The following is a 16,212-nucleotide window of genomic DNA, read 5'->3' on the forward strand; positions in this document are numbered from 1 at the left end:
ATGAGCTCATTTAAACGCAAGAGTGGATATAAAGAGTCAAATCAGGTTTTTGTAAAATAGAAAATGAGACCAAATTCTCTCTAAATCTTTTCCACTAAACAAGCAGATTTTTTCACGAGAGGAAGTTAAAAAAAAAAAACTATAGTCAGCACACACCTAGTAACCAAGTAACTAAAATAAACTTCAACTGTTCTAGTAGGCTTTTCCTGACTCTTTGAATCATCAGAGAGCTTTCATTGTTTTACCATCAGGAACAAATGAATATCCAATGAATTAAATATAGAATGGAAAACAGTGGAAACAGTCATTAAGTGAAAAAAAATATCAACCTACATCTTCCCTAATGGCCACCACCTAGCTCCGCCTCTGGATGGTATTAAATGTTTTCAAATGATTTCGCTTGATCTCATTTCTTGTCCTTTGAGGGTGTCTAGACTTTCATGTACACGACTGTATTTGAATGCATCAGTGCTATATCGATCTCCTAGAAACACAAAAACAATCGCATTACCTGCTGGATTGTCATTTGTGCAGCGCGGCAGTAAAAGCGGCAGCGGCTGGTTGGCTCCACGCATGCAAGGCAAGAGGGCTCCTATCATTAGATCGGATGGCAAAGTCTTTATGCAAAGTGTTTTGCATAATTACATAGCAAAGCCACGAGAGCCCCCCTCGCATTTGCTGGGTCACAAAACCTGGACAATTGGCGTGTTATTGTCCGCCGCTGCCGCCACACAATCCACATGCACGATCGAGGAGACAAGACAACAACAACAAAATCAAGCCTCGTAGAAAAGTAAAACAGCAACAAAACGCTTTGACTTTGAACGTTTGGGAATTTCACACACAAAAAAAAAAAAGTCCAACTGAAAAGTTGAAAGCATGATTTGCTTCATTTTAATGGCACCTCATCTTTTTGAATTAGTAGCGCAAAATAAATTTATTTGTTTTACAATGCAGTTTATTGTAACTAAGTTGAATTTAAAGATATTCATGGCGTGGTTCTCGTTTTTATGTCAAAAAATGCAGATGTAAAGTTTACTTTGTTCATTAAAAGAACTATGACATTTTGTGGACAATTTTCAAGTTTGCAGATTTGAAATTGTCATTTGCATTTAGATCCCAGCAAAAATGTGAGCAACACTGACATTTAAACATTCTTATAATTAAAGACATTGTGTTTGCTCCATTTTGATTTTTTTTTTTAATCAAACATGTTGAAGCTAGGCTACTTTAGTAAAGAAAATAAGTCATTATTAATAATGCTGACATTTAGCGAGAAAATTGTAAATTTAATCCAATTTAATTGTATTACATTCGTTAGGAGTTTCTTCATTTTGTGCCATCAATTTAAATAGTTTGAAACAAATGTGTACACATGATGTCGAAATTTAAAGACGTAAACTACACTATCATTTGTTTTCTAATGAACTTCAAAATCCACTGCATTTTTTCCATTCAATGATAATATTTGACATAATGCTGACACAAAGGTCTTATTTTATTCATTCATTCATTCATCTAATTGGAATTAAGGCTTTATGATATCTTTTTCTTCATTTGTATTTCTAATCTTACAATTCAGTATATTCCAATTATTTGAGGGAGAATGCACACAGTCTTGACATTAGCGGACGTTGTTATTTAAAAAACAGACAAATGTGGCACATGGATTAATTTCGTTAGAATCGAACAAATTATTATAAACGCACAGCCATGAAAATAAACTGCAGTTATGGGAGGAAATGCATCATTTAAAGCTTGGAGCAAAAAAAACTTGTACAATTGAACAAATATTTGACCTTTTGAAGACACCTTTTCACCGTTGTAGCTGTCAATATGATTAAAAGAAACAAAACGCATGAGGAAAAATAGAAACTAAACATGGTTTCTAAGCAAGTATGAATTTCGATGAATTAAAAAAAATAAAACGAAGGCATCGAACCTAGTCGAGGTGAACTAGAAATAATTGTCAGCCACCCAACATAATACGGTAGAAAATATTGTGTGGATGAATTTTTAAAAAGTGAAACTTAAATTATACCTGTCGATTAAATGTAATTTCAGAAGGCCAATCGGCCTTTTTGTAACGTGGAATATTTCACTATAGTTTGAATTACTGGACTAGATTCCGTTTCCCATCATAGTGTCAATTATTAAGATGCATCTGCATGTAATTGTCACATTTATACCATCCATGTAATACTTTAGAACATTACGTCAGTAAATGCGTCCTTTTATTTGTAAATTGCTTGGATGGAATAAAAGTGAATTAAAAAAGATTTCCTGCAATTTCTTTGTTTTATAAATTATTTTTTCTTTTTCTAAAAGTGACAAAAATAACAATTTTGTAATATATGAAGAGAAAAATGAAGATTAAAAAGGCAAGCAAGTGAAAGAGCGGGTGAAAGAGCGAGCAGACAGGTGAAAGGTGCTGAAGCGCGCCCTCTGCAGCACGCCACCAGTAGTGCACCACCATGCATTCAGCCGGCCCTGCATGAGCACCGTGGTCGCCACTTGCAAGTTATTAGTGCAGCGGGGCCCGGCGCCACTCACCGGGTCCTGTGGGGGTCACTCGGCGGCGGGGGGACGAGAATGGAGGACGAGGGGGAGAGGCAAGCAGGGAGGGGCGAGTGTATTCTTTCTCCTCCTGTAATGTCATCTCCACAATTGAGCGTACATCATCAGCACATTTACAGGCTCCCAACTCACTCTTTGAGTCCTCACAACAATTGATGGATTTTTTTTTATCACTCACTTTAGTTCTAGGACATACATTTATGTTTGTTCTAATTTTTTACATGGCAGTGGAAGCAAATAAAATGCATTGGACATTTGGTGTGTGATCAAATGGCACGACTGTTTTCTTTTTTAAAGATGAATAAATATTAGGATTTTGATATTTTCTATGATAAATGTAAATGGTATATTTCGCATTCATTTTTTTTCTATTCCGTCCAAATGACAAGGTAAAAGGCTCCAGAGATTGAATATATCACGACCATTTTACCAACAACAACAAAAAAAAACGATAACCAAACATTTTCTTGACAAACATTTGAAAATAAGAACATATTTAACACATTTGATTTGCACAAAGTGAATTATAAAAAAAACTAAATCAACAATTAACGTTTTTTCCTGAACTCTGAATTATTGTGCTGTTTTTCACCTGTGGGTGTGAAGGCGTGGCTTGTTTGTGGTCATAAGAACAACGACGATAATGGATTATTATAATGATGATATTCAAGCCCAAATTAAAGCAATAGATTTTGAGCACAACTCGCTTCGAGACAAATTTTGTTTGGTTTGGTTTTGACGTCAAAAAATTGTACATTCAACGCATCCCACAGGGCCTCCTCTATCTGAACGGTTTGAGGAGTCTCCAATTGGAGATGTTTTAGTTTTTTTCCTGAAATAGGCTGAATGCCACATGCGTTCAAATTCTTCAAACTGGCAATTCGTGTGGAGTGAAAACCTAAAACCAGCTTCAAAATATATGTTGATGGTTTTGGTGGTTATTGGAGGCTCTATCAATAATTTTTAGTTATGACCAGAACCTGTGCAATACATTATTTATTTATTTATTTATTTATTTATTTATTTATTTATCTGTATTCTGCTTTTTTTAGGTAGTGGGTGACATGTCACACGTGATCTGTGGGGGGCAAATCATAAGGACTGGTGATGAACAAATGAATGTGGACTATCCAAAAAATGATCATCTGTATATTAAGTTATTTAAAAATAAAAATAATCGTATTTATTTACTGGTTATTTTAAAGGACACTATCTAAATAAAGTTTTTGTTCTACATCACACATGAACATGCTTCCCAAATTCTTCCGTGGGATACACCCTCAAACTGGCAAAAATAAAATAAAAAAAATATTGGCTGCGATAAATGACCCAAGAATAATAATAATAATAATAATTATAATAATAACACATTTATGAAGGCTTTCCAATGCGTTAAGTGTCATTCTGAGCACTGGTTGTAAATGCAAGACTAAATAAATAATGCAGTGCTACTGTGCGTGTGCGTGACATTTTAACCAACTATCGTCTGTATAAATTTGGTTTGGTCTTTTCTCCATCTATTATAGAAAATAAAAAGAAGAAAGTGAAACTCAAGGTTGTCTAAAAACACCAAAGTGTGGGGGGCGCCTTTACAAACAAGAAAATTTTTGATTGGTTGGCAATCAATGTGCGCGTGTGTTTATTTGGCGTGGACACTGAAAAAAAAATTATGTGTAAAATTTAATTTACAACCATAATCTGGATTAAAATTCATTTTTAGTAACATCTACTTAAAAATAAATCAAGCTCAGGATGATATGACAAAAAAACATCGTGTAAAATCAACAGTCATTTTTTCCCACTCTATTTTATAAACTCCCATTTTTACACCAACTGTCAATTTCCTCCACTTATTACGAGAATCAGCAACGCTTACAGAAATAATTGAGAAATAATTCAAAATTGGTTTGAAAGTTAATAGTTAAAAGTTAATACACATTAGGCACACTTGCACTATTTCAATGCTACATTTCTACCTTAACAAGAAAACAACACTCCATTTAGAGTTTTTCGTTTTTTTACTGAACAATCCCAAATATAAATATATCGAGCGTGGCGCATCATGATTTACACCTGTCAGCTATTTTGGCCTCTCATGTGGTTCGCTTGCACATAAACTCGCCTCACAATTTCTCCGTCATTTCTTCTCCTACGCGTCTAATTGAGGACGTCATCAGGCGTACCTAATGAAGTGTCCCCAGTGCGTTACAATGTAGCAGATGCATCAATTAAGTTTGCAGCTCACAATCTTTACGAGCACACCCAAAAAGTTGCTCCGTGGGTGAGAGCGTGTTGGTCACTCAGTTCACGAGGTGTGTGCACTTTCGAGAACGACGGGTAGATGGCGATGTTTTCTTACATTTATGGCCTGACCTCCCTCCACTCAGTGTGTGTGCAAATTGGACGTCATATGATGGAGAAAATGTTACCAGTAACACTCACGTTACCATGATGTCACTTAAAAAAAAAGTAACAAGTATAATTTAGGATAATTTGGGCGGTTGATAAAAGTAATAAAAAATATCTTCCTATTGTGCACGAAACGTAAGAATGTTTAAAAGTTGGTTTTTAAATGTAATCAAATGAAAACAAATATCGCCTCACGTATTACGTCACTTACGCGCAGGGCCGTGAATATGAGACGTGGGGTGAGTTATAATAATAATAATAATCATGGAAATAATAATGATAAGAACGCGGTCACGACCATTCTGTGATCGATCCGAAAAACGTCTTTTGGTGACGTCATAACTATTGCAGATAGTCGATAAATGACGCCCATTAACCGAGTCATCATTAGTAGAGCAAGTACGCATGCGCAACACAGCCGCAGCAGCAGCAGTAGAAGTTACACTGCTAATAATAAAAAGCCACAAGGACTCCCCAAAACCTCTGGAAACTTTTTTTTCTAGGAGGATAGAAATTTTGTGGTGACTTTTTGGGGGAGATGCTCTAAAGCTGGACAATTAAAAAGTCTAATAGACACAAAGTGAGGAGGAGGAACGAATCCAAATTCATCCATTCATCACAAAAGAAGTGAGAGAGGAAAAAAGCCATGAAAAGATATCAAATTCATAAATTATAATTTAATACCAAGAACAAATTTACAGCAGAATGCTCGTTGTACAATAAGCTAACACAAAACAAACGAACGAACGAACGAACGAGAATCGTGTTCAACTATTAGAAACTTTCACGCGCACACACACTCACAGGTATCACTTGCAATGAATTCATCATCATCATGATCATCATTTAAAAAAAAAAAGTATCTATACGTTATCAATACCCTGCAGTCATATATTTTTTTATATATTTATATAAAAAAGGTGGGTTCATAATTACAATCATGTATCATTCTCTGGTCCACGTGTGTGCGTGCGTACAGTGTGTGTGTTGTGTGCTCCGTTTTTTTTTTCTTAATTAATTTTTATACGTGTGTGTAATTAATTGCTCACACGCGCGTGCGCACACACGCGCGCGCACACACACACGGGCACAGGCACGCACGCACACTGCAAAGCACCCCATAAAAACCTGCTCACCCTGTTTCTAAGTCCTCATATGAAGATGAATTTTCACTTATTTGTGTCTTTTTTGAGTGTCTGTGCGTGTGTGTGTGTCTGTGAGTGTACGTGTGTATGAATGTGTGTCTTTAAATACAAGGGCTTGTGTGTAGTGAACGCACAGATTATATCTATACAACCCCCCCGCCCTCGAGTCCCTCCACTCACCCAATAAAAAGAAAGAACATTTACATTTATATAGCAAATAGGGTAAAATAGGTTAGCGACCTGTGGCCATGCATTCACAGTCTAAATATACATGAAACCAAACAAAACAAAAAAAAGAACCCCCCCCCTCAAAAAAAATGTGGTTGTAATCATAATAATAATTAATATTAATAATAATAATATGTATGTACAGAACTCGTCAGTGCTACCGAGCCGAGCTGAGTCCGACACTCCGTTGGAAAGACGAGCGAAAATGATGGCAACCACACATTTGCTCTGGGCCACACAGAGCTGGTAGAAAAGAAACAAGTTGACCTATATTTACAACAATACTGCCCCATATCGGCATGCTTGCACGGCCGATTCACTCATCTTAAGGGTGCACACATCGGGGAGAAAGAAACACCATTCCCCCACTTTCACCATGCACGTTGTTGTGGAGAAATCGCGTCATGCTTGTCAGGCACTTAATTCGGACAAAAAAAGGGGATCGTTTGTTTTATTGTTTCGTCATGTAATACTGCTATTAAACGCCACATGGGCTTGGCTTTTAAACTTGCTTGACCCCCCCCCCCCCCCCCCCCCCCCAGGAATCACAAGTCATCGATATAAGAATATTCTCAACCAAAAGATAAAGGCTGCCAATTATTCAACGAGGACAAATGATGCAAAATTATTCATAGTGGCTCGTTGGGAACGTAAGTGCGCTTGCAAGCATGAAGCTTCTACAGATGGACCAAAAAAAAAAAGTCTCGAACAACTCCTATTGCTGTGGTTTTAATTCCTCTCCTTTTTTCCCCCCGTTTGTTTGTACACATTATTCTCCACGTGAATGGAAAAAAAAAAAAAACACAACCACCTGTGTACAACACAGTCACATATTAAGCCGGTTTGGAACCAGAGGAAGAAAAAAAATGGAGGAGGAAAGTACAAAACACACACCCACGCACGCACGCACGCACGCACACACACAGCTATACATTTGGACACAGGACACGTGAATAAAATCAAAATTCCCTTCCTTTTTCGAAACCCAAAAAAAAGCACTTAATACTTCAAATTTCCTCAACAAAATCCCGCGTTTTCCTTTTTTTTTTGTTGCTTTCATTACAAAAAAACACTTTTCAGTTCAATCAGTCAGTCAGTGAATTCGTGTCCTTTTTTTTTGCGGGGGGGGGGGGGGTGAAATGAGGGAGGGAATAATTCACAGTTTTTTTTTTTGTCCTTCCAATATTCCTTCAGCGCAAAAAAAAAAAAGAAGAAGCAGCTAAAATCATTGAATCATCACCTCCAGCCAGCAGCCCCTCCCTCCCTCACAACACACACACACACACACACACCGCCACCTGCACCACCATCCTCATCTTGTGTCTTCTTTACTGAATGGACATGTAAGGCCAGTTAAAGCTGCTCCCCGACAGCAACATGTCCCTGATGAGCGTTTCGATGGGGGTCTTACCTACCAGGCGGACGAAAAACAACTGTTCAATGACCGACGAGGAAACGGTGCGCAGCGAGGGCAGGCGCAGCAGCAGCTTGCCGAAGCGGGTGGGCTGGTTGGGGTACTGGCTGCGCACGTACTCCTCCAGGGCGCACTGGGACTTCTCCTGCAGACTCTCCACGTGGGCCACGTCCGACAAGCCGCACGCGTCTGTGGTGGGGGGGTGGGGTGGATTTAGGGCGTGGGTGTGGGAAGGAGGAGGGGGGGTGGGGGCCAAACAAAACAAACAAACTTAATTTTCAGCGCAACATGCATGTTTGATGCAGCAAGGTGCAAGACGAAAAAGTGGGTGTGGGGGGTGTTATGGTGGTCTGACCTTTTGGAAAGCCCACTCCACTCCACACACACCCACCCCCCTCCTCACTTCGCATTATCACTGAGTTTACAATCAACTCTTGTTTATGTCGGTGGATTTACGGCAAAAAAAAAAATATTCGCGCTTTACACCCTCCCTCCCAATACACGATGGTTGCGTCCATAGATTTTCTAGCATTTGATGTCATTGCAGGGCATTCAAATATTTAATAATTAAGTTTGGATTTGATTTTCTTTGGTAGCAATGCACTTCCTAATGAGAGCCCTTCTATGTGTATCTGGAATAATATTGTGGGCTTAATTTGAAAGACTATGTAAGGCGTATAGGAAAAAGATGAATATTTTAGTTTTAGATTGAGTAACAAATGTGTTCTACCCAGTTACTTGTGTTATTTTTCTACAATAAAATTACAAATGAAAAAAAAGATCAATGCTATATAGAAATATTATGTAAAGTTTGTATAGCGCAACAATTGCACGTTACATGTTATTGTTGCTATAGTCCGTAAAAAAATGGCTTTATAAATGATGGAGAGTTTTAGCGTTAAATAATTACTTTTAAGTGTTCTAAATTAATATTTCTTGGGAGCACCACTACAATGTGAGATCTTTGTTGTTTTGCGCAGTAACAAGAGCCCATCTCCATACTGGATTATTTTTATATCCTTCCCTTTTATATCCAACTATAATGTTTACTGTATTTTTACTGTGCAACAAAGTTATTTTACATTATTCTTTTTGTAGTCAGAGCAATTCGCCAGGAGTGTTTACATCTAAAACAGAAAAAAAAAACACGCAACACGTGCGTAACCTTTTTTTTTTTTTAAGTAACACAGTTCTCAAATATAAGTGACAACATCAGGACAAGCGTGTCTGTTATTTTTGTGGAGCATCACAATTGTCTAATGGAATTAAGAGCACCTTCTTGTATTTGGAGACATTTACACAAGCTGACGTAAAAAAAACACATTAACATTAAATCTTGACCCCCCCCCAACACTCTGTGCAATATTAGGGTTGTCTTTCTCTCTCTATCATTTTGGCACCCCCTCCCCCAAGTCTGTCTGAGTCCCCCATCACCCCCCCACACACATCATTTATATCTGTCAGTGGCCCCAAACAAGACTCGGGGTGACAAATGGCGGAGTAGGAGAGCAAGAAACTGCCTATAATCGCGCTCCACGAGTGTCTCCGGTTCTCACCTGTGGTGAAGAGCACGATGGCCTTGAGGCAACTGTACTCAGCCGAGTCGACGTGCAGCGCCTTGAGCTTCTCCACCTGCTCCTGGAAGATCCGAATGTGGTCCATGAAGGCCACCACGCGATCCGCCGACATGGGCGAGGCGTGCAGGCCGGCCGCCGCCAGCAGCGGGGCCACATGCAGCGGCATGGAGCACTGCGCCGCGTTCAGCACGAACAGCTCGCTCCACGTCAGCCGCAGCAGGGCCACCTGGTCGGTGATCTGCAGGTCCGGGAAGAAGGGGATATTCCGGGCCCACTCCACGGCGCTGAAGAGCATGCGCGCCGCCAGTTCGCAAATGTTCTCGATGCCCATGATGTTGTTGGGCTGCATGCACTGGCTGCCGTAGCGGGACGTCGGGTAGGGCTCCGCGCGCAGCAGCAGCGAGATATATCCCGAGAGGTACGAGTGGCAGTGCAGCGGGTCCCCGTTGGTCAGCGCGAACTGGCCGTGGTGCGGCTGCGTGGGCGGCACCCGTCCCCTTTGCACGGCTGCAGTAAAAAGAGAGACTACAGATATTGAAGCCTGAATTCTGCACGTCAAGCACCAGCCAAGTGGGTCGGCGATTTCAAGCTTAGCGGCTTGCAAAATGGCAGCAGTAAAACACGTACACGCAGCGGGGAAGGCTGCATGCACAAAGGCGTCGCGTGTGGAACCCTTAACCCATACGCTTGGATTTTCCGAGAATACTCCACGCACACTCGGTAAACAATAGATCTCGAGTGGAAGTGGACGCGCCGCGAGGGTGCCTATTTTTTTTTTCGTAAGCATAGCTAGACATATTCCATATCCACAGTTATATCCGATCGCGTAAGGTGAGTAGATGACAAAAATAGACATAAAACAACAATAATAATCGAAGAAAAAGATCCAGTGGAGTCCCCCCCACCCCCCGACTCGAGCGCCGGCGCAAGGCGGCACTGAGGCACGCTCCGGCCGGCTACCTCGCGAGGGAGCCCCCGCTGCATCACACACACACACGCACGCACACACGCACCGACCGCAACACAAAGCCAAAAGAAATAGAAAGAAAAGAATAAAAGAAAAAAGTGAGGTAAACAAAAAGTCCCAATACCTTCCCGTCTCATGCCGACCTTGAGGCATTTTTTGAGGCGGCAGTACTGGCACTGGTTGCGGTGGTGCTGGTCGATGGGACAGTTCCGGTTGGCCCGGCATGTGTACGTCAGGTTCCGCCGCACGCTGCGCTTGAAGAAGCTCTTGCAGCCCTCGCAGGTGAACTGGCCGTAGTGTTTGCCGCTCGACTTGTCCCCGCACACCACGCACTCGATGTGCTGCGGTTGCTTGTCCGGTTGCTGCTGGGCGCCTTGGCCACCGCCGGGCGCCGACTGCCCGTTGGGGCCGCCTTGCGCGGGGGTTTGCGGAGCCGGCGGCGCCACTTGCGCGGCCGTCAGCCCCAGCTGGCCCGGCTGCGCGTTGCCCAGCGCCAGCCCGCCTTGGGTCTGCGAGGAGAGGGCGCCCTGGGTGTCCGCCACGTCGTCCTGGGAGCCTCTCCACACTACCATTGCCATATCTGCCTCTCAGTCAACGGGGGGGAAACTTTTTGATCGGCCGTTTTGTCTCTCTTTTGACCTTATTGGAGGGTTGTCGTTCCACGCGCCGACTGGGGTGGTGGTGGTGCTGGTGGTGGTGGTGGTGGTGTGGGGGTATGTCACCACAGCCGAGGCGCCGCGCTCGACGCTCCGCTCCGGGAATGAGTAGACTCGACGACGACGACGGCGGGGAGGAGGAGGCGGAGGAAGAAGACGACGAAGAGGAGGAGGCTGCTTCTCACCAGCGAGGCCGAGTCAAGGGGGCTCCTACTGCCGGCCATCCAGCACCCCCGTCGGCGGGGAAGGTCGGCCGAGTGCCGGGACGAGAGCGAGCAAACAGCATGGACCGGCTTGGCTTTTTGGAGGGAGGAAGAGAAGGAGGAGGAGGACAAGGAGGAGGAGGAAGGTAGGAAAAGGGGGGGCGAGGATGGATGGAGAAGACCGGCGGTCGAATGGGGGGACCAACAAGCTCCGGGTGCGAGTCTGGAAGAATTCTCTCCACAAAAAAAAGAAAGAATAAGAAAAATCCGCTTCTTGAGCCGGCAAATGTTGGAGATCTGCGCCTTTTAGAATCCCTCCTCGCGTCTTCGTCTTCTTGTTCTCTTCCGTGCGATGAAAAATAGGATTAGAACGTGGTTGAAAAAGGCGAATCAAAGTGTGGAAATATGTTAAAAAGGCGGTCGGGGAGGTTTTTGGCTTAAGACGAGCACGGCTGGCAGAATGCTTTCTCTCTGATCAGCTCGCTGAGCTTCTCTATATAGTGAACTTTGACACGACTGCTGCAACTTAGCACACGTTGCCATGGCGACGCGCTGCCATATAAGGCAGGCGGAGTGTGTGTAGGACCGCCCCCCTTGCTCTCCATTGGCTGCCGGGCCGCGGCTGTGCCACTTGGTGCCGAGCCAAGACGCAGCCGAGGTCGAGCCAGGGCCGCCGGGTCCTAAAAGGAGGCGGTTTTCCAGGAAGAAGGGTGGGTGGGTTGGGGGGGAGTCGTTTCTTCTCAGGCATACCGTACATGAAAAATATGTCTCATACTGTCTTGGACATCAAAATTAAACACAAATAAAGCAACCGTTGCTCTTTATTTTAATTTCTTTAAATAAATGGAGGGAAACGGGGATGATTATGTACTTAATCCAAATGTTAAAAATGAAATAAGATGAATAAATAAACTTTTATAATCATGAAATGAAATAAATACATAAAACAATTATAGTAGATGGAATGAATATTACAATTATCATTTACACACAGACTACACAGTTGGGTAGACAAAATGAAAAAAAGGATTTTCCCCAATGTCCCATGCATTCACAGATAATGCACATTTTAAACTAAAAACCAATTACAAAGACTGAGAGATTTTTAGGCTAAGTGGAATTTCTTTATATAGCTGCCATTCACACACAAGCCTAAACAATTTTTGGCATACAAAATAGTCATTCAAATGCATTCATTAAAAACAACAAAATGGCAAAAAATAAAATCCATAAAACAATTAAAAAAAATACATAAAGAAAATATGCTCTATGACTAGCGAGCAGACCACAAACAGAGCAGCCTCCCGCAAACATGAACAGGATAAGGGGTCCAGAAAATGCAAGGAAGGATGGATGCAAAACAAAAGTGCTTTTTAATATTACATTCGCACACACACTTCAGCTCAATCCATCTCCCATATGAAAACTGTTCAAATATAGGTGTACAATGCTACTTACACGACTGCCCAAGTACAAGTGACAAATAAAAAAAGTCAAAATTTAGGGTTTTCAAGACGCCTATAAATTGGCACTATTTAAAAAAAAACATCGCTGCATAATTAGAATTATAAACCAATATGCTCAATAAAATGATACATTAGGGGAAAATAACCTCTAATTTGCTGCTGTTGGTGTCAATAAAGCCCCTCCCTGATATTATTATTAAAAGCCAGGCTATGACCTCATTCATGACCACAGGCTGTGACACTTGAACTCTGAGTATGTGTGTGTGTGTATGTGTGATTGTCTTCTGCTCCACGCATTGTAGTCCCAGCATAGTGTATGGCTGCCCCCCAGCGTCGTAAAATATATTGCATGCAATCCCACCCGCCCCGCGTTCATTCATCGCCTTGTTGATTGCAAGCGAGGAGCGCGCTGGGTGCAACTCGCACCACAGGCAGCCTGCTTTCAGTCGTCTGCTCGCCGCAGCCTCGGACCAACTCAAACCAACCACCGCCCCAGACTGGTGGCCGACTTGGATTAACTTGTATTTCGAAACTGACCGCTTCCCCCCCCCCCCTCCATTCTAAAACCAATTATCTGCTCATTAGCGCGACTTTGTCGCTTTTATTTGCAGATTCTACACAAATGGAGGATCTGTAAATAAAATAAACACTTGTAAAATTTCGGACATAGCGTCGCTGCATTTGTGGTAAGTATACATTTTTTTGCACGCTTTGTGAGGATAATACAAAACTGCTATGTCGTGTTCATAAAAAGCAATAGACTGGAGAGATGTCTGCATTAAAAGTAAGGGCTGCAGGATTATTATTATTATTTTTTTGCATGCATTTAACCTTCACCTTCAATTATATGTATGACTCAAATGTCTGAGGTAAACTCATTTTGAATCGGGTTTATGTTGTTGTTACGGCAGCACACCTACCAAATGCATACGTTGCGGACTCGTCCGTGGCGGGGTGCATCTTCTCTCCCCTTTCAAATCTTTAATTTAGTCTTGGAGTGAGAGTCAGGCGGGCTTCTTCTCCCCACATGCAAAAGACAAAATAATTAAGGAAAGTTAGAAAAATAAAAAAATAAAAACAAGAACTCGTCGTTTATTGCAAAAGTGTGATGTCTGAGTGTGCAAAAACTTTGCACAGAGCTCCAAAGCAACTCATTTGGAAATTGCATGAAATCAATTTGAAAGGCTTGTCAAGAATTAGGAGGACGACGACGAAGTTTAGATACATCCCCAGCGCCTTTCCTCTCCTTCATACAGCGCCCAAACTGGGAGAAAAAAAGAAGGAAAAAAAAGAAAAAACTGTCGTGAGCTGGGAGGGAGGGGGTGTTGGTGGGAGGAGGGGGGGGGGGGGAGGCAGAGGGGAGGGGGGTACCCGTCTGTATACAGGCTTGTTATATATATGGAAAGCATGTATTATGACATATTTAACCACTTATAGCTCATTTAAGAACGCGCATGCGCACTATTAACATAAATGAGGCAATTGAATGGATTTATTGAAACAGAATACAGAATGATATCATAAACAGCCTGCATGATAAGATAGAGGCAATAAAACGTCACTTAAGCATCATAAATATTGTTTTTTTTTTTAAATGACAACTGTCATTATCATCAAGTGTATTTGCTCCAAAATACTCCAGTCTCGTAATCTTTATAATTTCCAATTATTTGTGAGGTTATAAAAATGAATAACGGGATGCGTGTAAAATGAAAAACGTGAGTTTGTAATGAGAGCAGGATTTTTAAATTCATGTATTGTATGCTAATTCATTTATTGTATTTTATTTATTGCATGTTCATAGCAGGTTGTTACAGTTTACTGTGTGTGATTAGCAGTTGTTTTTTTCTTCAGGCGGCATGATGGACACACACACACACACTCACACACACACTACTGCACAACATGGTGTGTGTATGCACACAACAATCGATTAAGACGAGACAGACAAGAGGATGTCGCCGTGCACTTTATATTTACTGATCACGTGCGCGCGCGCAGACACGCGCACACGCGTGATTTTCTCATGTTAGTAGAACAAAGCTCAGCTCGTGCACACGCACGCGCGCGCCACAGCACATAACGCGTTGATTGACAGCAGTGCCGATCGATATATAAATTGTTTGTATAAAAGATTTTAGTACAAGACTGATTGAGGGAAAATTGAGTATAAATCTTTATATTTTGTTGAATTCCCCAAGTTAGGAATTACAATCAGCAAAAAAACAATAAACCTTTAATTAAAATAAATGTAATGTATTGAAAGTAAAAATATAAATTCACAGGTGGGCTGCTCGTGGTCATCCCCCACAAAATGAAAAATTTGACTGATCATAATCAAACAAATTAAGTTATAATCTTTGCGTCTAATTCAACACAAAGAATTATAAAAGAAGACAAAAAGAAAAATGGCAATGGTGTGGGTTGGGGTGGCTTTAATGTTATCTGTGCGCAGATAGCGGAGCGCTGACCCCGGGGGTCCGCAAAGTTCCCGGCCTGATTAACCTCGGCAGAGCGGCGCGGGACCAAAGGTTAACCGGCCTAATCAACTTCAAGAGGGCGACTCCGTCACATCATCAGCTGGGACACTTCCACACACACTTAAAAACGCAGGTAATTTTTTTTTGCACAATCAATTTATCATTATTATTATGATTATTATGATTATTATGATTATTATGATTATTGTGATTATTGTTATTATTATTATTATTGTCAAATCAAAGATTACTTTAAAGTCTCCTTGGCATTTTCATTTTCTCTTATATGGACTTAAATGCCAATGTACTGTAAATATCAAAACTATAACAATAAACAGAATGCCAAATTTTGCCTGCTTTGTCATAATTAGGGAGCCCTGCAAGTAATGTTTATGAATATTATGTCACATTTTCTGGACAGTTTATGATGATGATGATACTATACTGTAAACGTCAACCACAATGAACAAAGCGAAGCATTGTTATCTTTTTAAAGGCAGGATTGCTGGATTAGACGTATTTGTCTGTACCTAATATTCTGGCATGTGCTCATCGTACCACAAATGTAACATTAAATGAGTCAAATTAGCCTTGTGTCATTAATGCTGTCATCTCAAGTGTGTGTTTGGTTTTTAAAAATTAACTTGTGTGTGTGTGTGTGTGTGGCCCCATTCATAAAGTTGTGCTCCCTCACACACACACACACACACACACACACACACACACACACACACACACACACACACACACACACACACACACACACACAACTGCAATGCGTGTGTGCCTTCACAGTCCACATTTGCCAATGACAGACGACAGCGGCAATTTGCACAGATAGAGATCAATTTGTCTCAATGATCACTCTATAGGCCCACTGCCAGGCTGCTTTCAGTCTTGCCTGTTAAAATCAGCAGCTCCAACGCTAAATGCACTCAAGCAGGCGTTACATCGTAGGAAGCTGGAAATGTACTTTTTAAAAAACTTTTAGGAGGGTTAGCATACGTGGCTCACAGTTCTGAGGTTGTGGGTGTGAATCCGGACTTCCAAAGAAACACATCAGGTTAATTGAAGACTCTGAGTTGTCTTT

At 41.5% G+C, this 16,212-nt stretch overlaps 1 protein-coding gene and 1 long non-coding RNA gene across 3 annotated transcripts; one reads left to right on the forward strand and one right to left on the reverse strand.

Annotated features, from left to right (window-relative positions):
* Positions 1 to 6,891: 6,891 nt before the first annotated feature.
* On the reverse strand, positions 6,892 to 11,690 carry nr2f2 (nuclear receptor subfamily 2, group F, member 2). Of its 2 annotated transcripts, none has more exons than XM_085913348.1 (3): positions 10,442 to 11,690; positions 9,330 to 9,857; positions 6,892 to 7,962 (listed from the first exon to the last, which is right to left on the reverse strand). In XM_085913348.1, exons 1-3 carry the CDS (start codon positions 10,893 to 10,895, stop codon positions 7,688 to 7,690), a joined length of 1,257 nt encoding a protein of 418 aa, XP_085769474.1. In that variant the 5' UTR covers positions 10,896 to 11,690; the 3' UTR covers positions 6,892 to 7,687. The 2 variants fall into 2 exon arrangements, with proteins under 2 accessions (XP_085769474.1, XP_085769473.1); XM_085913347.1 differs by having other exon boundaries at positions 9,330 to 9,875.
* Positions 11,691 to 13,077: 1,387 nt separating this feature from the next.
* On the forward strand, positions 13,078 to 15,710 carry LOC147055324 (uncharacterized). The gene is made up of 2 exons (XR_015066326.1): positions 13,078 to 13,328; positions 15,098 to 15,710. It is a non-coding gene; the product is annotated as an uncharacterized LOC147055324 (long non-coding RNA).
* Positions 15,711 to 16,212: the final 502 nt, after the last annotated feature.

This window comes from Syngnathus leptorhynchus, chromosome 6 (assembly GCF_054491065.1).
Source record: "Syngnathus leptorhynchus isolate UIUO chromosome 6, UIUO_Slep, whole genome shotgun sequence".
Taxonomy (NCBI): domain Eukaryota; kingdom Metazoa; phylum Chordata; class Actinopteri; order Syngnathiformes; family Syngnathidae; genus Syngnathus; species Syngnathus leptorhynchus.

Bases quoted from the DNA above. Each gene is read 5' to 3' on its own strand.
- nr2f2 (XM_085913347.1), bottom strand. From the start codon at position 10,895: ATGGCAATGGTAGTGTGGAGAGGCTCCCAGGACGACGTGGCGGACACC. The intron at 9,876-10,441 runs GTATTGGGACTT...CAATATCTGTAG, and splicing joins GGTCGGCATGAGACGGGAAG to TCTCTCTTTTTACTGCAGCC. The intron at 7,963-9,329 runs GTGAGAACCGGA...CCCCCACCACAG, and splicing joins CATCGTGCTCTTCACCACAG to ACGCGTGCGGCTTGTCGGAC.